Genomic DNA, 25483 nt, shown 5'->3' on the forward strand with positions numbered 1-25483 from the left:
TTACTGGTCATAAAAACTGACATTTTCTCATACAGTACACATACCCGTTTTCTAAATAAAATCAAGATAAACGGTCATTTCAAATTTCCAAAATAACATTTATTCTAATTTGTCATTTTAAATTTTAAGTTTAATATAAAAAGTTAAGCGCACCCAAGTTCTTGCAAAGAGTTCCCTTTGACATTTCTCAGTACATTGAAGTGACACTCATCTCCTTTTAGTAATCTTAAAAGATAGAAGCCATACCAAAGCTCATCAAATCACCTCAGTACACATTACAAAATAGTTTTGAGAATCCCTGACTAAATGTCCATAATCCATCAAAGACAATTCCATTCCATGCTAGCTGTGGTTGGCATGGCTACTACTGGTTTAGCTGTAGTTTAAAGTTCTTCATATTGCTGGGACTAGGCCACCATTCTGTTGCATTACAAACACAATTAAATCTTAAGTAGGACAAAAATATCATGTAATGACAAGGTTTAAAGGCTGTGGCCAAAAAGAACATTTGTTCCAAGCTGAGGAATACACCAGCACATTCTGCAGCCATGCATCACTTTTATCCGATATTTTTGCAGTTAATCAAGTTTCTTGTCAGCTCTCTCGGTGACCTTGTCAGGCTGACATTGAGAGAAAATCAAACAAGAAGCTCCCTTTGACAATGGAATTTGTTGTGCTGGCCACAGCTATTAAGACCAAGTGCTATGTCGGATACCCAGGGACACATGTTACTAAACACCAAAAATCAACTCAACCAGCTGATTGTATGCATACCGGCAGGAAATCCTGACATTACCTTAATATTGTATTCATTCATAAGTACATTTTTTTTTTAAGTTCATTAATAAGCATAAGTGTCCTGGTGAAGTAGGTGTGCAGACAGTGATGCTAGTAAAAGGTAAAACTGCAGTTGGGCATATTTTATGAACAGACCATGTTTAATGTTTAAGAAGTATTCTAAAATACTAAAATACTACAATGCACAGAGTCGTCATACGTTTGTTACCAAATAAATGAACATAAAAAAGTAGCTGCTATGCGTGGGTCTCGCAGGTTTTCAAAGCAGTGCATTTTTAGATGAATTAACTCAAGGGGTCATATCACTCTGGCTATCAAATACAAAGGCTTTTGCAATGATATGTTGGCTTTAAAATCGTGACATAAAAACATTCACAACACATTCACACATGGTAGCACTATAGACCAAGTCTTTGGTACAACCAGCTTCTTGGTTATACAAAACAAATGTATTAGGCTAACAAATAATATAATTCAAAAATCTGCGTATAAATTAAAAAAAAGGAGGGCAGAAATTAAGGAGTCACTTGACATTGTGATAGGTTACACACGGATATTAAAAAGGTTGTATTATTTCCTAAATGTAATAAAATATTTTAAACAGATCATGCCAGAGTACATACATAAAACACAAGAAGAAACAGCAAGTAATAATTGTTGCAGTCCATACAATAATCAACTAAGTGTAAAACGCTGGGTATCCGACTCTAAAACAACAATGGTAGAAAACCGAACAACTAAAATGTTGACACCAACCACTCCATTTTACTCAGCTCACTATTAGGACTCAATTTAAAATTCCTTCTTTTAGGTTTCCTTAAGTTACTTTGCTTTAATATGCGGATATCTCGAGTGCTCTTTGGCACTTGTTCATTTTATCTACCAGTTGCCCAATAAGGTACAGTAAACCACTTATCTAGTGCTTGACTAATGCTGTAAGCTTTTTTTTTGTTACATGTTCCTCAAATTGATCAGGTAGCATGGAGCCTATGCAAGTGTGACATGGACATTTTGCTTATCGCGTTCAGGCTTCAAGGCTTTTAGTATGTCCAGAATTTAAAACAGAATATGAATGTGAAACATTTCCAACATGAGCTTTACTAAATACAAAGCAACATCTAAAACACAAGAATTTCTGGATTTGATCCACAAAGAACTTCAACAGAACCAGTTTGGGGTGGAATTTTGCATTGACAGAATCTGATGAAGGGTTCTTGGAATGAATTTCTGAATGACATTTTTTTTTTGACAGCCACTCTAGGCAGTGGTCTCAATCAATTGTAAAAGTGCCCTAGCAAGTGGAATACTGTACCTATTAATAGGGCTCTAAGTTATTACATTCTGTTAGGTGATATCAGTATCATGGCGTGACTGAGCAGCCTTAAAAGGGAGGCATATGGGATGGGGTGTAAGGGCATAGTCGCGTTGGAAGAAGGGAATGAGGTTGGGAATACAGGGAGGAAGGGATAGGGCAGGGGGGGGTCGTCGAAAATGGCTGCCGTTACCAGATGGTATAACCTCCACCGGAGCTTCCCAGGAAGAAATTATTCTTGCGCTGTGCCATCACAACATTAGCACCCTGCATGGCAGCCAGCTGAGCGGCATTTGGGGGGTGTCCCGGAGGTGGGGGCTGGAACATGAGGAGAAAGAGTCAACGTGGGTATGCACAAACAAATCAAAGTACCCATTCAATTCAATTCAATTTTATTTGTATAGCCCTTAATCACCAGGCCAAATATTTATGACACCCCCCTGACCCAAGCCCCCACACAGGCAAGAAAAAACTCCCTTAAGCAAGGAAGAAATATTGGGAAGAAAAGTGTTTTATTGTTGTGGCATTCATCATAACTTATTTTAGGAAGCATGAAAGTAAGAAAGTTAGTAGGAAACAGTTTATATGGAGTGTCACTCTTGTTTACCTGGACCAAATTCAAACATAGGGGTTTAATACTTAATACTATACTAAATACTTATTTATATTTACTTATTATTACTGTAAATGCAGATGCTCACCGGAATGGAAACACTGCTGGTGGCCCCGAAGCGTGCTCCGGCATCATAGCCTCCATCCACCATCACTGTTGAGCCCGGGGGGTACATGGCTCCCATCTGATAGTAGGCCATCGGGACATTCTGGCCGACTGCCCCCACTGGAATGTGCTGCTGCATGGGCATGAACATCTGTGCCCCGGGGTATGGGGAGGACATCTGAGGTACCTGGCCAGGCACCTGGGGTGGAAGCACAAATCTGGGCTGGTATATCTGTAAAGATGGAGAATTTATTCAATAAATGTTCAATGTAATAATTGGAATAGGATACAACGAGGATATGTTTGTGATCGCTAGTAATGTCAATTTAGGAACTACTTAGTTCTCTCCATAACTTACCTCAGAGTATGCAGGAGGTGCATCTGTGTATGGAGGCGCCTGGGGGGATACTTGCATAGCAGGAGGGTAGATGGGTGCGCTGTTCTGTTGAGGGTACAACGCTTGCTGGGGATATGAACCTGAAAAGTAAAAGATAAATGAATATCGACCAAAAAAATTAAATAATAAATAACATAATAATGAAAACACCCATGGGCGATTTGGCTAAAATATATTTAGGGTTGTAGCTGACGTTTTTTTAAATATTTCTCCAGAGAAATCCATGGTGATGGATGAATCGTGAGGTTTAATGTGTTTTAATGGCTATCGTTATACCAACGATGACCTCGATGATCGCCGTCAGACGCATTCGCGATTTCTCAAGAAATGCGGTCGCAGACTGTCATTATTTCCTTCTCTTTCAACAGATGGGAGAAACCGAAAGATAGCCAGGGGCAAAAAAAAAGTAATCTAGTTAGACTTAGGGAGACAGCTTTGTCTCGAAGATCTGAGCAGACAATAGAGAGCCTTACGGGGAAAACGGCCACAGATCAACGTTAGTGGCATTAAAATGTAAAAACGATGGTGACATTGATTAAGGACAACCACCTCGGCTCCTGTGTGCGCCCCGTGTCAATCGGGACCAGAAGCTGTCTAAACGACGACACGTTAGCAACAATGCAAACAGCAACACAATCTCATCAGGTAAATCATTGTTGTGCTCATATGTTAAACCCGCTCGGACTCGAGACGCGGCGTCATTTATCCATCCAGTTACATAACGCGAGCAGGGGCCACTAATCACGACATATGATGTCCATCCGAGGCTTACCTTTGTTATTCATGGTCCTGTATTTTGTAGAATGAGATAGCTTGAAAGGATAAACGCAGATTCAGGTGTCTTATCAGGGGCCTTGTGACAGGTTACACTACACTTCCTTGTTTTCCAGCTTGTTGTGGTGCTAGCGGTTACGTCACTCGGATGGGGTTGGTTATGAAACTGCTTGCGCCACCTATAGGCTACTGCAACGGGTCTGAACCGGTGTAGGCTGGGAGAGGATCCTTCATTGTAGCGTTATGTCGCTCTACTACAATGCAACTTCCGGTATGTTCACTTTCTGCGAGCTGTGCACGCCAGTTGACAGTCCCATGAGCGAGAAGAATGAGAACATGACATGTATATTGACACCAGATCAGAATACATATGTAGTTTTATAAAGCAATATCCGTGTAACTCAAAACATGTAACTCAATCGAATATCCCTTTATCGGAAGTACCTCCCTCTATCGCCGATAAAAATCTATGTAATGGAAAGTCCCGCCTTCCCTTCCCAATAACGCTCATTTGAAGTATCTCTTCCCGTGCTTTTCGTCGCGAGATGAGAACGCATAGGAACGAGGTGGTAACATTTAGCAGGAAGTAGATACATTATTAGCAGACACTTTTATTATTGGCCATTTACACCTACATCTTCAGCTTAGTGAATTCCATCCAAAGATATGGATGGTGTGCAAAAAAAATGTCAAATGTATCTAGACCTTCTTGCCCCCAAAGTGTCTTATTCGCCTACTATACAACTTTCATATTAGAGCGCTCACATTCAAGGGCAGTACATGTTTGTATGGTGTGTCGAACAATTGATTTTAAGGTAAATACATTATCATTATCAACAAACACTGTATCCGCCTAATATTGTCAGCTGCATGAATGTTATGTATTTACAAATGCTAATGTTATGAATATAGGCACATACTTTGAGTGTTTCTGCCTCAAGACATACATAAAAATACAAATGTACATAAGCCCACCCTTCTCCCCGTTGTATGATGCACTTTCTCTTTAAGGGGGGTGCACTGTCCCTTTAAGAGGACCGCAGCTCCTCTGAAGTCGAGGCAGACATTTTTCAATGCAAGGCTTTTTTTCTTGCATAAATTATGTTCATGACGTAGTGCAAAGGGCCACATTTTTCTAATTTTCCTTTACTTTACAACAGATAATGGCTTTTTAATTTGACACCCGAAGGATTTCTGATGATTTGAATTGTTGTCCAAAAGGAAAACGTCATTAAATATTGAGAAACAGGAGATCCTCACATTGCAACCCCTCCTTATCAATGCAAATGCCTCTTTTGTGTGCAGTCACAGCGCCTGTCTGGAAGCTGAGATGAATTTTTAATTATGTGTGACTGAAACAAATTGTGACAAGGACCATTTAGAAGGGGAGGACAACTGAAAATAAAATAGATCTGCTTGGTAAGTTGCAAATAATTCCCACCCGTCTAATACTGCCCGCCGCGACTCCCTATGTAGCGGCGAGAGGAAATGAGTTTGGGTTAATATGCAATGCTCGTAATTAGCATAATTTATATATTTATGATAAAGAGAGGGAAACGCATTATATTCGGTCTCTAGGCATGGGGTTGAGACGCGATCTGTCGCGCACACCGGGTGGTAACAGTTTGTTCCCAAAAGTAGCCGACGCGGCGAGACTTTTATTGCCGCGAATGGGGGTGGGGTGGTGGTCGTTATCCCCAGCTGAAGTTTTGACAGATCTCCATTTGTAAAGAGGGTCCTACTGTCAGAAAATGGTCATCCTTATATTTTTGGAGCTCTTTGATTCATCACTGACGACCACCTCATGTACATTGCGAGCTCCTTCATTCACGTTCTCCCCAAGCGTGTTCAAGTACAACAGAGAGGGAGGGCCTGTTTAGGCCCATCAAATATAATCTATTCATAGCGTGACAGAAATAGCCGTGAATCAAAGAAAAGTCCTAACCATGTGGCCATGTCTTATGTTTTCCCCTCAAGATACCCACACTATTTATGGTTCCCCGGTCCGTATCCACGACGTGTGCAAACCCTGATTGTAGTTTTTGTTTATGGTTTCCGTAAAGTATAAACGTTAGTGACTACATCCATTGGTGTCTTCCTTATGTTGTCACAGAATTCAAGCTGCAGAGGGGTTGTTTGTGTGCAAAAAACATGGACTCACAGGACATCCCTGCTAAAGCTGCCCCACTTACTGTCAATGAACAGGTACCTCCCGCCTCTAACTGCAAGAATACTAAACTGAATTAAACCCTGGGTAGCTTTGAGATCATTGACTGATGTCCCCTTCATGTACCATATCATAACTAGAACATGAATACTCTGCAATACTCTGGTGTACCACTACCTTCAACTTGATGCTTTTGTTGTGTACCAATCTGCTGCCATGCTTATTGATCAAATATATTTGTTTTCCTTCGGCAACATTCTATGTAGACACGGTCAACAAACATAAGCAATGCTTCTTGTTATGAACGCTAAGAAAGCTTGAGAGAGCATTGCTTGAACTGCTTGTGGGCTGATGCACTTGTCCTTGCTTTGGGGGACCCATGCTCTAATCATTTGTCTTTTTTTGTCTGTTTTGTTTTGGTTCACTGTGTCCTAACATATGCTTGGCTTCTCTGTTCTCCGTAGCCATTCACTGTCTGACTGCAGAAGTCTTTTTTCAGCCATTTAGTTCCTGCACTTTGAAATTTCCTGCCAAAGACCACCAGGTACGCATCCTCTCTCTTCCTGCGTTGTCTCTGCACCTTGCCCTTCAGCCAAGGTTGTCTTGCTGCCCGTCCCCTCGGGCCGTCATTATCCCTTCATCCCATGAGCCACGTGTCCCTCTCCAAACTGGGTTCAATACGGCTAGGTTAGGTGCTGAGACCTGACAAGAATAGTGAAATCAGTATAAATACGGAAATGTTTTGTAAAAAAGGTTTATTTAGTTGGGATAGACTTAAACATAGATACAATGAGGAAAACTTCAAGGTCAGGGTTGTATACTATGAAGCAACATCAACAAAGGATTGCATGAAAAAGACAATGCACCAGATCAGGTATGATGGATGCATCAGATGATGCATCAACCATGCGTCCTCTCATAATGTCAGATTAGCTGTAGGAAGGGTTCTTCCAAAGGGACTGCAAGGGCCAATGTACTTAACTTGACCTGTATCTCACTCTCTGTTGAACCATGGCTGTGTTTCAGGTGATTGTAATGTCTGGCCATGAGACGATCCGTGTGCTAGAAGTAGAGGTAGACTCTTCCACTGCGTCCTCGTTATCTGATGACAAAGTGGACTCCAGGGTGGAAGGAAGAGACGACCAGGCCCCTAAACAACCAGACGCCAGCAGCATCCAAGATACACCTACTGCCACTAAGATCGCTGGGGGAGCAGGTAATTTTTTCAAATGGTGATACATTGCAATACCACTAAAGCTGCCACTATAGTTGCCTGGATGCGCCTTTTGTGACGTGGACAACCATTGAGATTTGTAGTCGCTGTTTGGCCCACTCATTGGTGTGGATGCACAGTTCACACGTTTCAAAATATCAGACGTGCGACACACAACACATCGACATATGAACCATGCGCCAGCTTGCGCAGTTCACCCAAGATTTAAACATCGTCAACAGCTTGAACCAAATTAGGTTCAAGCTGTTGACGCCATTGGACCAGTGTTCCAAGTTTAGCTGAAAAAGGTAGACTAAAAAAGTCCAAGGTTAAAACATTTATCAAATGTGTATTCATGATCATTTCAGAAAGTATTGTATGAAACTCTATGGTATCATCACAGTTGTGGGAGGTCAGTTTTGCCACTTGAAATAATTTCACATGCCAAAAATAACGTAAGACCTGTTGTAAATATACACTTGTACTGTTTGTTCAGATGTCGGAGAGCAGCAGGTCATAACCGTGGATGCCACAGGCCCTGCTCTTCAAACTCTAGCGCCAACCATTCCCATCAGTGCAGCCCTACACCAAACACAGGCCACCCTACCCATCAATGTACAGGCATGTCCGCAGGTATGTCAACAACGATCACAAGCACAACACACTAATCACACACTAATTCGCTGTTTGCCTTCTCCACCTCAAGATACAAGATTTGAGAAATTGTATTTGTCACATACAAATAAATATAGTGAAATATTATTGCGTCAAACTCCCAAGCAGTGCATTTGCCAAGAACATCACACTTAGAAAGCTAGGCTATAAACAAAATACCAGATAAAAATATCCCAGAATATACAAGACTAAGGTTAAAAGTGAACACTGCAAATACTTTAAATGGCAGTAGTGCAAGGTAAACTATCGGTGAAGAGTTTATGACTCATTGTTCAAGGCTCTGATAGCTTGTAGGAAGAAACTTTCCTCCAAAGCGAGCCTCATCATTGCTTTATCCCCACCTAAAGTTGCTGACGCAGGAGAGCTTTGCCCAGCTGATGACGGGGATGATGGCCCAGGCGGGGTCCCTGGGCCAACCCCTGCTCATCCCCCTCAGCATGGCCGGGTCTCTGGGGGGCCAGGGGGGCCTGGCTGTGCTCACACTCCCCACCACCAATGTAGCTACGCTGCCCGGATTAACTGCAGCCACCACTGCTGGGAACCTCCTCAAACTGCCCTTAGCAGGCCTTCAAGGTACAGTGGTTTGTATGTTAGATTAGATGAGGATGATGATAATGTGTTAAATGTTGTTAAATAAAGGAAGTGAGGAGAAACGATACGTTGATCAGACCAATAGGACATGTAAGGTTACAAGAGAGGATATTATGCATCAAAGTATATATGCATGTTTAAGTCAAAGTAGGTGTTCAATAATATTATAATTACCGGCAATATAAATGACACGATACTATCTGTCCAGCAGCTGACCCCTACTCCTTTCTTACATCAAGTAAATGTAATGTTTTGTCATTATGTTTTTCCTATATACTTCTCCTCTCTGACTTGATTGCTTAGCTGAACGTGTACTAACGGCTGATCCTGAGGTCCGCGTGATCCTATTCTCTCTTCTTCTGAGATCCTCTCATAATTCCTCAACAATGACTGTTGGTTGTTTTGCTCCAAGCTGCGACCGTGCTCAACTCCCTGCAGCCCCAGCTGCAGACGACCGCCGCCGCCTTGTTCCAGCCGCAGGCCGCCTCCCTGCAGCAGGTGACGTCCCAGCCCGCGCAGGTGACCGGCACCCAGGTGACCGGCACCCAGGCGACGGCGGCCCAAGTGGCCGCAGCCCAGATGGCCTCGGCGATCGCCACCACCACCACCATCGCTCAGCCCGGCATCTCGGTGGCGGCGCTGCAGACCGCTGGGCTCTCCCTCAACCCTGCCATCGTGAGTTTAGCATTATTAATGCTGCTGTCAAGAAGAAGGTTGCGGACAGATTGACTGCTTCAAGCATGTTGGGAGCGCAGCATAACACCTGTTATTCTGGTTGAGGATGAGGACTATAGGTTGAAGACTATTTCAAGCATGTTAGGAGCGCAGCTATGGTAATAACAAGCGTTTTTCTGCACTGTAAGTCACTTTTCTTTTTTTTTTGGGATTATAGTGCAACCAACATTGTTGATGTATCCAGATGTTTCCAGTCGCTAAGACCTCTGCATTTCTACACAAGTAAAGCTATGGTCATTGATCATTTAACTAGTATCTTGTCTTCAGTTCAGCGCTGCATCCTTCGGAGCACAGCCTCAGTTCCTGAGTTCGCTCACCTCCACGCCCATCTTCACCACGGCCATGTCCAACATGACCGGCCTCACCAGCCAGGTCATCACCAACGCTCAAGGACAGGTGGGTTTCAGCGGGGCAACTGCTACCTATGTTCTGCTTATGCGATGTGTGTAGGGCTTATTTTAATAAATGAGCCATTACACACACATCATTTTTTATTGTATGAAAGTTTGAACTAATGACGGCGGTTTACTAATTATGACTGTTGTTATGAGTCAATATTCGATTTTGATGTAGTTTTACACTATAGTTTAGCAACAATTGTGTTCACACCATTGATTGAACAACAGGATATTCAACTTATTATGAGTAGTGCAAGCAAACAATTATTTGTATTTGTTCTTATTGGTTGGTTGAATTGATGTAATAAAAGCTTGCTGTGTTGGAAGAGGAGGCCAGGATTGTAGTACTAAGCGACCTGGATAACGTGCTCTTGTTCTCTAAAGGTCATCGGGACGCTGCCGCTCCTGCTGAACCCCGCCTCTCTGGGCGGCGCGGCCACGCACACCCTCCCCCTGCAGGGGCTCCAGCTCCAGACCGTCACACCGCAGCTGCTGTTCAACGCCCAGGGCCAGATCGTAGCTACTCTGGGGGGCGGAGCCACCGCAGCCCCCATCACCGCCGCCGTGCTGCCTAAGGACTCCGCTGCGTCCGCCCTGAACAAGCCCAACATGCAGGTAGAATCATTTGAAAGAAAACCAAAGTAATGCCTTTTACCGATTAAATTTGAAAATGGGACAATGTGGTTAAACTGGCTATGATAAAAGCGTCCTTTGATGATATGTTGCCCTTTTCCTTGGTCCTAGGCCTCGGTCACAACTGTCGCCCAGTCACCTGTCATCATCGCCCCGCAGGCCTCTGTGAAGACAGCCGCCACGCCCATCCCCATCTCCTGTGCAGACATAGCAACAGTGGGCCAGCTCGTCAGCAGTATGCACACCTGCTCCTCCACGCCCAGCATAACTCCCATAGCAGGGTATTTATAACTGGACTCAATTCTACTTGTTTCCCCCCCTCCTACCTAGAGCCACAGCATGCGGTCAACAATGAGGAGGGCATTAATCTGGAGGAGATCCGAGAGTTTGCCAAGAATTTCAAGATCCGCCGACTCTCCTTGGGGCTAACGCAGACACAAGTGGGGCAGGCCCTGACTGCGACGGAGGGTCCTGCGTACAGCCAATCGGCTATCTGCAGGTAACCCCCCCCCCCCCCCCCCCCACTGCCTGAATACAATGCATCCTCATCTTCATCAGCATGCATTATAATGCATGTAGTCATTTAGATACATTTTATAAAAATGTAAAAGCTATAATATAGAGGCCATGCTCTCATTGAGATTGAACAAGGGCAATACTAAATGTGAATGTTAAAATGCAGAGTGACATGCTGTTATGACTGAGAGCTGGATGGATTGGCATTCATCCTGCATCCATCCTGCATCCATATCGGGCCAAACTGATCCAAGGGCAAGGTTTAATATATAACAGAGGGGGTCGCTGATACACAGGGCTGACTCCCCTGCAGGTCTTGGTTAGACTTAGAAATACACACAGCCATCTGTGGAGCCTGTGGTGCGCTGCTGTAGGGTGTTGGTGATGCTGTGTTAGACTCATCTTTTGTGTTAAACATTATGATTCTGAATGAACCAAACTGAGGGGTTGTGCCACGGCAGGTTTGAGAAGCTCGACATCACGCCTAAAAGTGCCCAGAAGCTGAAGCCGGTGTTGGAGCGCTGGCTGGCGGAGGCGGAGCTCTGGAACCAGAAAGGCCAGCAGAATCTGATGGAGTTCGTGGGCGGAGAGCCGTCCAAGAAACGCAAGCGGCGCACCAGCTTCACGCCGCAGGCCATCGAGGTCCTCAACACTTACTTTGAGAAGAACGCCCTGCCCACGGGCCAGGAGATCACGGAGATCGCACGGGAGCTCAACTACGACCGCGAGGTGGTGCGGGTGTGGTTCTGCAACCGGAGACAGACGCTGAAAAACACCAGCAAGATTAACGTCTTCCAGGTGCAGTAGTACACTCTGTTTCGTGAGCCGAGGGAGTGCGGCGGCGAGCTGCTTGGACCTATACCAGGATGGCAGCGGGCAGTGGTTGAGGAGATGCAGACTGCGTTGTAAATAGCTACAGGCACTTGAGGTAAAAAAAATTGTGAGATAATGCGAGTGTCAAGAAGAGTATGCAAAAAAAACAATTTTTAAGGTATGTATCGGTACGTTTGTGTTAAAGAGTCAGAATGCATGATTCTATATCATCAGATATAATAATAATAATAATGTTATTATTCCTCAATATATAGAATTGGCTATCATTATTATTTTTTTTAACACTTAACCATTTTTAAGTGACCATGTAACCTATAAACTAATGGGAGGAATCTTTGGATATAAACCGCCAGCCATTTTGAATTGTATAGCTGCTAATTGCCCATTTATTTTATATATTCTGTATGATGTTTTAATGAAGACAGCTTTCTGTTTCTTTTACTGCATTAATGGTTATCTTTAAGATCTAAAAGTGCGTCCATTGTACATTTGATTTAGTTTTGAGGTAAACCAGGTGTAACCGTGAAATGTTGCCTTTTATAAAAGTGTTTATGGACTAATCTACATTTCACAACATGTCCTGGTTGCCAGATAAAAAAAGCTATTCATAGTATGAGTTATGAATTAGGGAATATGAAGGAAAGTGAAATTAATGTTGAGCAAAATATTGTGGTTCCAATTCTCCTTTTGAGAGATGGAGGTTTCCTGTCTGCACGTATATTCTTTATAGCTGTGTGTATTGGAGACAAAAGAGAGGAAGTTTGTTGTACCTCTATCAGTCCTTCCAATAATGCTTTGCACTTTAGTGGACTTTGGGACAAGCAAAATGGTTGCATATAGTATGTATGCATTCATCTTTTTTTTTTACTTAACCACTTTGGAAAAATGTAGCAGCTACTGGTTAAAAAATACAATCATCATGATGCCAAATGTCATCTACTAATGTTAACATTATGCATATCCATGAAATAATATACTGTATTTAGTATTCAATTTGACCTTTTTTTTCATCCCATAATTGTATTAAAATATAATACTATGCCTTCTTCCACATTTTAAAAACGTTATAAACATTATCGTGAAATGGAATGGTCTGCGAATCAAACACTAAACAGGCAGCATCTAGAACTGATCATGTTAATGTCAAATTACAATATATTGGTTTGTTCAGCAATATCTGTTAATTTGTTAAACCTTGTTATTACAAAAAAGGCTGTGTTGTCATTATTGAGCAAATAAAATCTAAGATTCTTAGACTTATATTGTTATACCTTTAGTTTATTTTAAAAGACACACACACACACACACACACACACACACACACACACACACACACACACACACACACACACACACACACACACACACACACACACACACACACACACACACACACACACACACACACACACACACACACACACACACACACACACACACACACACACACACACACACACTGTAGTTCTCCCGCCGGCCAGTAGAGAGCAGTAACGAGGCGTGACGTCTATCCCAGTTTTACAAAATAGGAGTAAGCGGACATTGCGGGTTTGTTACAGAGAAGAAGAAAGATAAACAAACAAAAGAAATGTATATTTTAAATCCGTTTTCCATGAGGCTGGATTTAGTTGGTACTTATTGAATCGGGTTTTCATCGTCGTAGCCGTTTAGCCGTAACGTACACCCATAACGACACATAGACGGCCACAGGTGCACCTGAAGAGGGTCTGAGAGCTACGTTAGCATGCAGGCTAGCGGCTAGCTCAGCGGTAACGCTAACCGAGCGAATAGCTTGACATGTTTATTTTAGTACGTGAGGAAGGAGTGCGACACGATGGCCTGAAGCCCTCACTTGGTTAGCCGCAAGCCACACTTCGCTTCTCCGAAGGTTGGTTATGTTTCTGTACTGTGCATGGTTTAGGGCTACACAGTCATTAACAAACCTAACTCTGTGAGGTGTATCAAATGAAACGTGCACAAGCACTTTGAACTCAATTCATGGTGTTAGCCAACTCAGCAGAGTATTGTATGGAAGGGATCTTTTTAGGGATTGGGTTTCCTATTATATGTATTGCATAATGTATAAATTGCCATCTAGTTGGTGGAACCATACAGGTTTAATATTGGATGATCCATTTCGTGCAGTCATTTGGCCGTTTTTGTTCAGATGTGTATTTAAGTGGCTCATGTCATAATTGTCATAAGTGTTTGAATTTCTCCATCAAAAGTTTGCCATTTATTTTAATACAGCTGGACATCTTGTCGGGACTTTAACCGGCATCGCTCCGTGAGCTTTAAGCGTCGTCACCATGGCGTGGGCACTAAAGTTGCCCCTGACGGATGAGGTGATCGAGTCCGGCTTGGTGCAGGACTTCGATGCGAGTCTCTCGGGCATTGGCCAAGAGCTGGGAGCAGGGGCATACAGTATGAGGTACTGCATGAATTAAGACAAACTTGTTTCATTCCTTGTAGAATTGTAGTTATTACTGTTGAAATGTATGCATTAAGAAGTACATTGCCACACATTGATTTGGTATCAAGAGATAATTTTGTTTTGCGTATCAACCACATATACTTGTGTTATTGCAACTCATTCTAAACTTAAAGACAGCATACAGAACACAAAAATATGTATTCTAGGCAATGTATGAAATTGATAACTTGCATCACCTTAATTTAAAATCGATTATCTACATTGATTTATATATGTATAATAACAATGCAATGCAGTGACTGCACTAATAGACTATCTTATGTCGATTTCATTTGGTGTCCAGAAAAACATTGATTTAAGCCTAATAATCATCTCTTAAATGTGAATCTCCTATTCCAATCTCCCTTACTGAAAATGTATTCACTTTGATAAATGTATATCCAATTGAACCTACTTTTAATAACGGGCCCTCTAACAGATGGCTGAAGTTTGGCGATTGTGTGTGCAATTAAATACGATTTTGCTGACTCAGGCGTAGTGCTTGGAAAAGAACACACTCTGTGTCCTTGTTGATTTAGCGAGTGCACCATTACATGACCCACCGAAGCCTGCAAAGAGCCACTTCATTGCTCAAATTCTTGGGTTGAGAGTAGAAACGGGATCCATAGACTGGAGACCGTGGTATTGGCCCGTGTCGTCCAACTTGCTTTCATTGGAATTGATGAATTTCTAGCTGAGAACACCCTGCTAGCCAGTGTGTATGTTCGACAATGCACTTAAGCAACTAATGTGTGGTCTAAATGTGACCAGTTGTCGCCAGCTAGATTTGAACAACCCTGATGCCTCTCAGCAAACCACTAGAACGCATGTAGAAAGAACCCAAAGGAGAAAGTTTGTGAAAAGTTAAAAACGCTAAATGCTATTTTCTCTGTGTTGGGTTGTTTCAGCGACGTGCTCGCCCTGCCCATCTTCAAGCAGGAAGAGTCCAACCTGCCCCCGGACAATGAAAACAAGATCCTGCCCTTCCAGTATGTTCTGTGTGCAGCTACCTCGCCGGCCATCAAGCTGCATGACGAAACACTCACCTACCTCAACCAAGGTCAGCGCCGGCCTCAAGATGGACACGACTGATACCATTTACTGAATGTATCTCGACATTATTGGAGCAACCTGGCCACAACAACGTCTAATAACAATGTGTTGACTGGTTGTTGCAGGACAGTCTTATGAAATTCGAATGCTTGACAATCGGAAAATCGGGGAGCTTCCTGAAATCACCAGTAAGATGGTGAAGGTAAGCCTCCAACCTAGTAGTTCACTTACGAGTTATCAGGTGTTTGATCATATAAATATATTCATATCATGATATGATGATCAGCTCAGATTTGACCACACTTTGTAGTTGCAATGTTTTTGCTGGTCTTAAAGGCGGCATCACTGTACGGGCATTCAGCCGTCTGGACTTTATAGGTCACCATTTCCCTAGGTCGCTGTTTCCCTTGTTTCTAAGTATGTGTTATGAGCCGTGAATACTTTGATGTCATAACCAGAACATTGCCTTATTATTGTTTGGAGGTGTTTGTGCTCAGCAGTGCCAGTTGGTTCATGTTCCTGTGGGTTGCTTTGCCTCTTTGTCTCTTCCATGATCTCAGAGCATCATCCGCGTGGTCTTCCACGACCGGCGGCTGCAGTACACAGAGCACCAGCAGCTGGAGGGCTGGCGCTGGAACCGGCCCGGGGACAGGATCCTGGACCTGGGTGAGCACAGAGCGCCGCCAAGCCTCTTTCACAGTCGCTGGTCCGCTTTGGGGGGGATACAGCGAGGGGGATCTGGCTCATGGCCACCGGATGAGATTTGTGTGTGACGGATTATGTTAACCAATCTGATGCGTTTCAGAGAAGGAAAGGTCACAAAGATATGCATTGGGACACTTGGCTGAGGCTTGGCATTGTAGTTAACATTGGCTTGATTTTGGTGTTTTAGCTTGTGTGCCAAAAAAGGGTTCCAGCGAGCCATGGTAATGTTGTGAAAAAGATTGGCGTGTATTGAGAACACATTTGACAATAACCTGTTTCACATTGATCCATTGCAGATATCCCCATGTCAGTTGGCATGATCGACCCCAGGGCTAACCCTACTCAGCTTAACACTGTCGAGTTCCTTTGGGACCCATCAAAAAGAACCTCAGTTTTTATCCAGGTAGCATGACAAACAAACACTGTCATTTGACCAGTCCACACTGTTCACCTCCCTCCTGAATCTCTCCTTTCTTTAGTGAGATGGATTGACGTTCCACGATCTCAGCCATCGAGAACCCTGTTGTTTTGTGCTCTGCTAGTTTGTACTGTTCAGCGTTCTTATTTAGTTAGGCAAACTCAATGCACTTCCTATATAGAACCAAATATATAATACGAAAATTATGGTTAAACTTTCCTTTTCCTGTTAATACTCACCCAAACCCAAACCCCCAACACATTTATCTGGATGCCGTCTCGCCTCTTCTGCCAAAAAAAACAATTCTGAGACGTGTGCTCTCTTGTTATTTAGGTTCACTGCATCAGCACAGAGTTCACCATGCGAAAGCACGGAGGAGAGAAAGGGGTGCCTTTCCGGATCCAGATCGACACGTTCAAGGAGAACGACAGCCTGGAGTACACCGAGCACCAGCACTCGGCCTCCTGCCAGGTCAAGGTCTTCAAGGTGGACGCCGTTTCCCGTTTTTACTATTCCGTCATTCCCTTCATTTTAAGTCGTGCCACCAGTGAGGCTCTTTGCTGCATGGCGGCGTTAACGAGCTGAATGTGGCGGCCTCTGTTGCTCAGCCCAAAGGCGCCGACAGGAAGCAGAAGACGGACCGGGAGAAGATGGAGAAACGGGCGCCGCAGGAGAGGGAGAAGTACCAGTCCTCTTATGAAACCACTATCCTCACGGAGGTCAGTGTGTGTGTGTGTGAGAGAGAGATTAACGGTATATAAGCATCCTTAAGCAAGACGTCCTCATGCCTAGCCACTCACTCCTTAATGAGCTCTATCTGAATTCACTGTATATCTGGCAACCCAACACGATGTCAGCTGCCTTCTCTTTTACACCAGCACGAATGCACTTTCTTAATAAATGTTGTTGGAAGTGTCTTTAAGGTCAACCATTGATCTGTTGCAGTGCTCCCCCTGGCCTGAGGTGACCTACGTCAGCAACTCCCCGTCTCCTAGCTTCATCAGCACACACACCACCTTCCCTGTGGTGGTGGCAGAAGGGTATGGCAGCAGGTCCACGGGTCCATTACTCAGATATTACAGGAGGCTTGTTTCTTGGCCCTAAAGGGAGGAGGAACATATGGAACCAAAGAGAAGCGCACAAGTAGCTTTCCCTCCAGATGTATTCATTTACGTCTGTCTTCTTTATAGCAATGGATCGCCCAATGAGCCGGAGCCGGTCGTCCCGGTAGTAGAAGTAAGTATCGATAAATAATTGACAGAACGTATGTTTGTTCAGACCGTTCACCATGTAGTAGCGTTGGGTACATCTCTTCCCAATTTAAATATTTAGATTTTTCCTCCCCTCTCTTTGCTTTATAGTGCCACATATTGCAGTCAGGCTATTTTATTATGCCAGGTCTAATTATGGTATTTTACAAAGCTTCGAGTTTCCTCCAGGCTAAACACAGTCGACATTATATTCATAGAAGGCTTGAATCAACAGAAGGCAAACCTAGCAAACAGGACACTGAGAACAAGGTCAAAAAGAGATTTACCCCAAAATGTATAATTTTCTCTCTCTGTCCGTATGTTTTGATTCAAACCCCCTCCCTCTCTTAGATATGTGTTACTATCTTAAAAACATAATACTTCTGGTTTGTATGAACGGGGAGTCTAAGAGAACCGAACGTGTATGTTCATTTATTCTTCGTTATCATTTGGCTCCTCACGTCTTTTCTATTTTCAGTGTCCTATAATCTTTTGCATTATCCATTTTATGTTTTCCGCATGCTATTCCAATTTGTATTGGAAGAAGTAGTTATTTACATCACACAGGCACTGAAGTATCGGAACTGCATGAAATATAAGTCTTTGCACATATAACATTATGTTTGGCAATATTTATACTAGTTATCATCTTTTGCCTGTTGTCCCAGTGTTTCAACCCATCTAAATGAATGTTGAAAGCAAAGAACATAAAGTTTATATGACTAACGATGTCATGGCAAATTTTAACTTGACTTTTTCTTGCAGCCTCAACCTTTCACTTGTTTTCAACCATACAACGATGACAGCAACAAGGCATGTCCTCATTCTATTACTTAGCAAAAATATTCAGTTCCAGGACTGAGGGGGTGCTTACCATGCTTATGTATAACATGTTTTAAAGTGTTTGTCTGTTTTCAGCAATATTATCTAATAGGACCAGGTTCTGGACTTAACGTTTTATATGTCAGGAATGAATGTAATTTCACAAGCATTATGTCTCTTAAAAGTACACCAAAGAAGATGAGACAAAACCTCATCCGAATGGTTTCATAGATCAGCCAATAAGCGAGAGAGAACCAAAGCAAGAGATCAGTGTTGTGACTCTGAGACTCTTTGCTGTTTGCTAGACAAACAATAGTAAATAAGAGTATTGCTGCTTCAGTGATTGGCTTAGTGCTGGGCGCTAAGAAGAATGTGTTGTAACGCTGGCCTTGTGCATTAATGGACTAGACAGCTGTAGCCATGATAACATCAGGGGACCACTCTGAACCAGGAACATTGTGCGTACATTGACAAGGCCACCGCTTTCTTTGTAGCCTCCAAATGGAAGGAATCACCTTGATCTCATAGATCCAAGGATCTCTCCAATATAGATAGATAGATAATGAGGTATATTTTGTACACCAGCAGAGTGTGTTTCCAATCTGGTCACCATCTTCCACGACTGGTCAAGATCTTCATTTTATTTTCTCTTTGAAATATTGACAAAGTGCATCAGTAGGGAACCTAGAACTCAACGGGCTAGAGGAGAGTGACGGGGGAACCGACATGGGCAGCACAATCCCCACCTGGTCCCGTTCAGACGTTCAACAGTGTTAACGTTGTCCCCTGCCCCTTGTGTCCTCGCTTGTCCCCGCCGTCTGCTCCTCAGAACCTGTTACCCACGGCGACGCCACAGGACGCCCTGCAGTGGCTCCACAGGAACCGCTTCTCCACCTTCAGTCGCCTCTTCACCAACTTCTCAGGTAGGCGGCCCACTGTCTCCGGGGCCGACCCGGGAGAAGGTCTGTTTGAGCATACACGCGTTGAGCTCACGCAGACAACTACACTCGGCTACAACCTTTCCGCAACACCTCGAGGGACCCCCGTTATCCATTGGCCTACACGCTCTGTGTTCTATACTAGCGCCGCACATCGCCACTATAAGGAGACCGGCCACTGCTAGGATCAGTCGTATCTCGATTGGCTCCATGTTTGAGGAGTAGATTCCATATCAACCAATCTGATTGGTAGTCGCAAAAAACAAACATCACTGGAAATCGGCCTAGTTCAAAGTCTAAATCATCTACGCCTTCATGACGGCCTAGAGTCGCTGTCACTCTGAGATTGTGTAGTTGGTCGGGACTCCGCCTCCTGACGCCATTGGTCGCTGGCCACCTGCTGGAAACGAGTGGTGGCGCGCTCGTCGTGTTGAGGTCGTGTGCGTCTAGCGGGTGGTGTGAGCTCACCCCGAGAGGGACGGTAGACCCATGGCTGCGTTGTGCTTTCAGGGGCCGACCTGTTGAAGCTCACCAGGGAAGACGTGATCCAGATCTGCGGGCCGGCCGACGGGATCCGGCTCTTCAACGCGCTGAAAGGACGGTAGGTCGGACACGCTCCACAGTGTGTGTGTGTGTGTGTGTGTGTGTGTGTGTGTGTGTGTGTGTGTGTGTGTGTGTGTGTGTGTGTGTGTGTGTGTGTGTGTGTGTGTGTGTGTGTGTGTGTGTGTGTGTGTGTGTGTGTGTGTGTGTGTGTGTGTGTGTGTGTCCTACACTCTGCCTAGCCACCCACTCCTACACTACTTACTCACACGTATTTTCCCTCATCGTATTGCCATGTTGTACATCCTGGCACTAAAAAAAATAGTACTGAGTTGTGTAGCATCTTATCCTAGCTCGCTTTGTTGTATGCGGGGCATGGGTTAACCTCGCGATTGTAGGTGCTAGGCAATTGGTTCTATGAACATCCTTACTGTAACGACAGCGATATATCTTGTTTCTCCTTCTTCTGACGAAATGTATTTACTGTAAGTCGCTTTGAGTAAAAGCATCTGCTAAACGTAAATGTGTGTGTGTGTGTGTAGGGTGGTCCGTCCCCGGCTGACGGTGTACGTGTGCCAGGAGTCTCAGCAGGCCCGGGAACAGCAGCAGCAGAAACACGAGAATGGCGACTCGCCCAACAACACTTTCTTTGGTGTGTATGCGTTCTCTCTCTCTCTCTCTCTCGCTATTCAAACATCTAACGCCAGTAGGAAGTGAATACCTCAAGAGCCCGTTTTGATTTTGGATTTGAATGCCTCTTCGCAAACACATCCATCCGTCTCGCCTCAAGCCCAACACATTATAATGCATGCAAATGGTTTTGCACCCGTACTGTACCACACTATTATGTAAAACAGAGATAAATACTCCCACAGTTTATCACGCCATCTACCTGGAGGACCTCACCGCCGCCGAGCTCACGGAGAAGATCGCTCAGCTCTTCAGCATCTCACCCCGACAGATCAACCAGATCTTCAAGCAAGGTCCCACTGGCATCCACGTGCTGGTCAGCGATGAGGTAACCAGCAACCTTGGGCTTTTCTCGTCTCCCTCTGTGGGTGCTCTTGTTTGAAGTGCTGTCCTCACGAGCCCCCCCCCCCCCCCCCCCCCCTGTGTCTTCATCAGATGATCCAGAACTTCCAGGACGAGGTGTGCTTCGTTTTGGACACGATGAAAGGTAGGGAGTGAAAGGAGTACAACCGAACCGCGCTGAGTAAACATCCAAACGTCCGTGATGACGTGGCTCTAATTCACATGTTGATATTTGTTTCATCAGATGACACGAGCGACGGCTATCACATCATCCTGAAGTGAAAGGTGAACACGGGCGCAGGGTAGACACTCACTCTCTCTCTCTCTCTCTCTCTCTCTCTCTCTCTCTCTCTCTCTCTCTCTCTCTCTCTCTCTCTCTCTCTCTCTCTTTCTTTCTTTCTTTCTTTCTTTCTTTTTCTCCCCTGACCTCCATGCACTGGTCTGTGGGCCGGTGCCAGGCCACCCCCTTCACTGGGGCGCCGCTGTGATGGATCATGTGACCCTCCCCATTCCTGACCTTACTGAATACCAACGCCCCTGGTCTGAGACGCCATACTGAGGCAGCGCCCTCAACTCTCATTCTCTTCATGTGTTACTTTTACTTTCTCCTCGCGTGGAGGAAGAGATGATATCACGGTATATTATGCTCGCTGGGCGCCCGGTCTGCCAAAGCTCTGTGCTTGAGAAAGGCTGAAGTAATCTGTCCACCCGCTTTCTAAAAAAGAGAAAAACTCGACCCCTAGGATTCAAGGCCTCCCAGGCCCCCCCCCCGCCCCCTACTCCTTCCCTATGCCTCTCTCTGCCTCCTGTCCCTGCATGGCCAGCCGACCCCCGTCCCCTCAGCCACTCAGACACACACACATAGCGGTGGATTGACAAGACACCGCTACTACACAAGCCCAGAACTTGATGTGGCGACGCAGAGCGCCATCAAAGTGGACGCCATGTGGAAGTGCGAGGAGACCGCATGTGACTCTGGTTGAGGCGGCTGCGTCGGCCCGTCTGCTTTGTTCTCCACCCGAGGCAGGGCTGTCTGAGCTGTGGAGTGAGTCCTAGTGTTTCTCCAGATGTCTGAGGACTGGTGAAAGGCTGCCTGGCGCTGTGGTCGCGGTCGACGAAGGCGCAGCAAGCGCCTTTGGGCTGTCCAAACCTTAATTTTGCAAACATAATTGTTTTCTTTTGAATGTTTTTAATGTATTCATGACAAATCGTGTGGATTTGACTGTTTTTGTAATCTTATTATTTTAGCAAACCTGGTTCTCTATCATCGTATTGTTTTGAAGATACTAATACAGTATGTCGTTTGTTGGGCTAGGTGAGACTGCATGCTGCAGATGTTGTTTTGTGTTTGAATGGGTATTTTAGAGTCCGTCAGCCGTGTCCCATGATGGCATAATTGAAATACTTCTACTGGCTACTGTATTTTTTGCCCTTTTATCATTACACTGGAGGTTGGCATGTCTTAAAGACAGGTGATTTATAATCTCTTAATGTCTGCTTTGAAGAGTGGCAATTTTATGTCATGTCATTTGTGTACATGCCCTTCCCTTTGTTACATATATTTTAGACTCAAACTGCATTTACCACTGCTGTCTGGGTAGCCATCTTACTGTCAGACGTTTTTTTTTTATTACTTTTTCGAACTGCGCTAATGAAGCTTTACACCATGTTTCAAATGTGTAATAAAACAGGCATATTTTGTTATGAGCTTATCACGAATATCTTCTCCTTGGGCTGCTGCAGACAGTAGACAAAGAAGCCGGGGACGAACTACATTTCCCAGCATCCTCAGCAAGCCTGCATGTTTGTGACGTCAAAATAAGTATATATGGCTCCGGAGAAAATGTCCCACTCCATTGTTACATTGTAACAAACAGCCGGGCAGGGGGCAAGGGGGAGAAGGACGTCACTTCGACAGAAAAATCGCAACATTTGACATCAAATACAACAGGACCTGTCTTGCTTTTATCAACAAAGACAGCACGAAAAACCGACTCGATAGAAACCGCCCTTGTGATTTAAAGGATAAACGAAGCCAGATGTCAGCGGATTTCTCCTTTGCAAGCAATTTCAAGTCTCACACCAGGAAGATAAGACGTTCGGCGTTCTACATCATCTTGTATCGATAATGTTCAACGCAATAAACATCAGCTAACCCATATGACGTCCTTCTTTCCGCCGACTGCCCCCCCGTCGTTAGTAGATAGGCATGCAACGTTTAAACAGAACGATTGCCACGAATTCAGTCTTTTCTTCTTGGGTCTCCAGTGTGCAGAACAATGAACATGAAGCCTAAGTAGCCTGATCGGCTTTTAAACAGCAGTACAATTGACAAATCAAGCCAACACCAATTCAAAACACGTTGGCTTACAACGGGTTGTAGTATCCTATGCAAGTGTTTTCTATTTTGGGCATTTTTTTTGCATTCAAACAATGTTAACATATTGATGTTCGACTCCCACTGACAAAAAAAAAACCCGGAACCATCACACGATTTCTTTTGAATCGGAGTCCTGATTTCTGTCCCAGGTAAGAATGATTTCATATCCTCCGTATTGTGCTCATGATAAATAGGATGACCTGTCCTGTGTGTCCTGAGGGAGAGAGAGAGGGCGATCGAGGCGTAGACCTATGACAATGTCATTTCCATCCTACGACTACTTCCCCATCCATAGATCCGTCTGTGTCTATTTGCTGCATCTGCAAACGGGTTGCTGGCTCAAAAGCACCTGACTGATAACGACGCCTACTAATGATCACACGCATTCAAGTGCCTCCAACACGGATATGCACCCAATAATGGTCTGAGGACCTTTGTTTTGTCACCCTCTCCATCACTGACAGTTGAGGCCTATTTTCTTGCATATCTTTTGGGGTTTGGTTTATGATCTCGCTATAACCAAATGATATTTGGAAACTCTTTCAGATAAAGGAATTGATGATATCAACTGTTATTTTGATACTCATGTAGGACATAATAATCATGCAGAAAGACTGACACTGTAATGTATCATATATTACCTGAATCAGAAGCCTGCAGGCTCAAACCAGTCTACAGTATTTCGAAAGAATTGAGGTTTAGTGGTTCCAGAGAAGAGTGTATTGACTCCAACCCCAAAAAGCTATGATTCGTAGCATGATTCCTTCCAGCCCCCTGGCCTCCCACTAGGCTTGCTTCCCATGTCCTCCGTCCCCCCACCCCCACCCCACAGTATTCAGAGGCTGAGCAGAGCCGCAGACACAATTTCATTCATGGCTTTTCCCTTATCAACTCATGCTTTTGGGGGTTGCCGTGGCAACGTTCCCAGACCTGATGAGCTGGGTAGGATTTCATGTGAGACGGAGGTGAGGGGAGGGGAGTGACTGGGCTCGAATACAGATGGGGACAGAGTGAAACCGGAAGTTTACCTCACCTTAGCTTTTTATCTTCTACCAGATACAGATAGTCGCGTTGTTTAGGCGTGCTCCGATCAGCCAATCCATAGTTTGCTCTCATGTCCCCGGATGCTCAGGAACCCATTATGAAGCTCTCATCCCATTATGAAGCAGACTATCACCCACTGTGTCATGTTCTCCTGAAGATGAGAGTTTAAGTGCCCAGTCTAACCTTCAACATGCTATTATTGAAATTCTTTATTTGTCAAATGGACAACACAAACAAGCCTGTTATTGCTCGCAATGACATCCTTGAGTTACAAGCTCTCCTCAACAATGGAGGCAAAATAAACAGGTCAAATGTAGAAGGATAAAGTATTATCAGAGTAAGTAACAAGAAGGTTAATACTATATTAATAGTATTAAGTATTAATACAAAAGTATAAAGTACTCCAGTGTAATTAAGCCTAATATCACGTACAATGGATATTATATATTGCGCAGTAGAACGCTACAGTGTCAGCATCCTTTTGGCATCCTTTGGATGTTGAACCGTAAAGTGATGGAGTGTATTTAGAGTACAGTAAGTGCAACAATCAGTCTCCATTTTGAACGCACTGCTCGCCCTTCTATATATATGTCCTCCCAGACGCCATCACTGCCTCGCACCCTCCGGTGCTGACCACACGCCTCTGCCTCTTGTCTCCCTCCTCCCAGGTTCCATGGAGGCAGGCTCGTCCCTCGGCCTCAAGAGAAGATATGAGGAGGTGGACCACAGCTCGGCGTTCTCCACACCCAAGGACTCGGACGATGAGGTCTCCAGTAGCGACAGCGCCGACAGCTGTGACAGCCTCAATCCCCCGTCTGGCGCACCGTTTGCACGTATGCATCGCCAAGCAACATCTGCCACCACCCCCCCCCCCCCCCCCCCCCACCCCCTGCACAAACACAAACACTGATCATATACACACACACACACACACACACACACACACACACACACATTGCACGAATGCTAGGAAGCGTAGATGTTCCATTCAGTTTTATTCCATTCCAATTGTAATTAGGTTCTATTCTGTTCCGTTCCGTTTTGCTACATTGTCTTGGATTAAATAC

The 25483-nt window shown here is 44.4% G+C and overlaps 4 protein-coding genes across 7 annotated transcripts in view; 3 read left to right on the forward strand and 1 right to left on the reverse strand.

Moving 5' to 3' along the window:
* Positions 1 to 103: 103 nt before the first annotated feature.
* On the reverse strand, positions 104 to 4134 carry dazap2 (DAZ associated protein 2). Its single transcript, XM_084479138.1, has 4 exons — positions 3998 to 4134; positions 3187 to 3305; positions 2812 to 3060; positions 104 to 2428 (listed from the first exon to the last, which is right to left on the reverse strand). Exons 1-4 carry the CDS (start codon positions 4008 to 4010, stop codon positions 2300 to 2302), a joined length of 510 nt encoding a protein of 169 aa, XP_084335264.1. The 5' UTR covers positions 4011 to 4134; the 3' UTR covers positions 104 to 2299.
* pou6f1 (POU class 6 homeobox 1) lies at positions 3821 to 12802 on the forward strand. 4 transcript variants are annotated; one of them, XM_084479136.1, is made up of 12 exons: positions 5138 to 5418; positions 6113 to 6204; positions 6631 to 6710; positions 7193 to 7382; positions 7876 to 8012; positions 8402 to 8627; positions 9058 to 9320; positions 9648 to 9776; positions 10163 to 10393; positions 10523 to 10646; positions 10742 to 10910; positions 11389 to 12802. In XM_084479136.1, exons 4-12 carry the CDS (start codon positions 7202 to 7204, stop codon positions 11732 to 11734), a joined length of 1806 nt encoding a protein of 601 aa, XP_084335262.1. In that variant the 5' UTR covers positions 5138 to 5418; positions 6113 to 6204; positions 6631 to 6710; positions 7193 to 7201; the 3' UTR covers positions 11735 to 12802. The 4 variants fall into 4 exon arrangements, with proteins under 4 accessions (XP_084335261.1, XP_084335262.1, XP_084335260.1 ...); XM_084479135.1 differs by lacking the exons at positions 5138 to 5418; positions 6631 to 6710 and adding an exon at positions 3821 to 3870; XM_084479134.1 differs by lacking the exon at positions 6631 to 6710.
* Positions 12803 to 13303: 501 nt separating this feature from the next.
* tfcp2 (transcription factor CP2) lies at positions 13304 to 22718 on the forward strand. Its single transcript, XM_084480073.1, has 17 exons — positions 13304 to 13649; positions 14012 to 14192; positions 15143 to 15294; positions 15413 to 15489; positions 15848 to 15953; positions 16289 to 16395; positions 16744 to 16896; positions 17019 to 17129; positions 17356 to 17450; positions 17601 to 17646; positions 18426 to 18473; positions 19312 to 19405; positions 19931 to 20021; positions 20503 to 20612; positions 20836 to 20978; positions 21086 to 21137; positions 21237 to 22718. The coding sequence occupies exons 2-17, from the start codon at positions 14071 to 14073 to the stop codon at positions 21272 to 21274; spliced, it is 1545 nt and encodes a 514-aa protein (XP_084336199.1). The 5' UTR covers positions 13304 to 13649; positions 14012 to 14070; the 3' UTR covers positions 21275 to 22718.
* A 555-nt stretch (positions 22719 to 23273) lies between these two features.
* csrnp2 (cysteine-serine-rich nuclear protein 2) overlaps positions 23274 to 25483 on the forward strand; it is a 6850-nt gene continuing 4640 nt past the window's right edge. The window contains 2 exon segments of the mRNA XM_084480074.1: positions 23274 to 23521; positions 25085 to 25249. Of these exon segments, the coding sequence (XP_084336200.1) occupies positions 25090 to 25249 (160 nt within the window). The 5' untranslated portion in view covers positions 23274 to 23521; positions 25085 to 25089.

This window comes from Micromesistius poutassou (assembly GCF_964030765.1).
Source record: "Micromesistius poutassou genome assembly, chromosome: 15".
Lineage (NCBI taxonomy): Eukaryota > Metazoa > Chordata > Actinopteri > Gadiformes > Gadidae > Micromesistius > Micromesistius poutassou.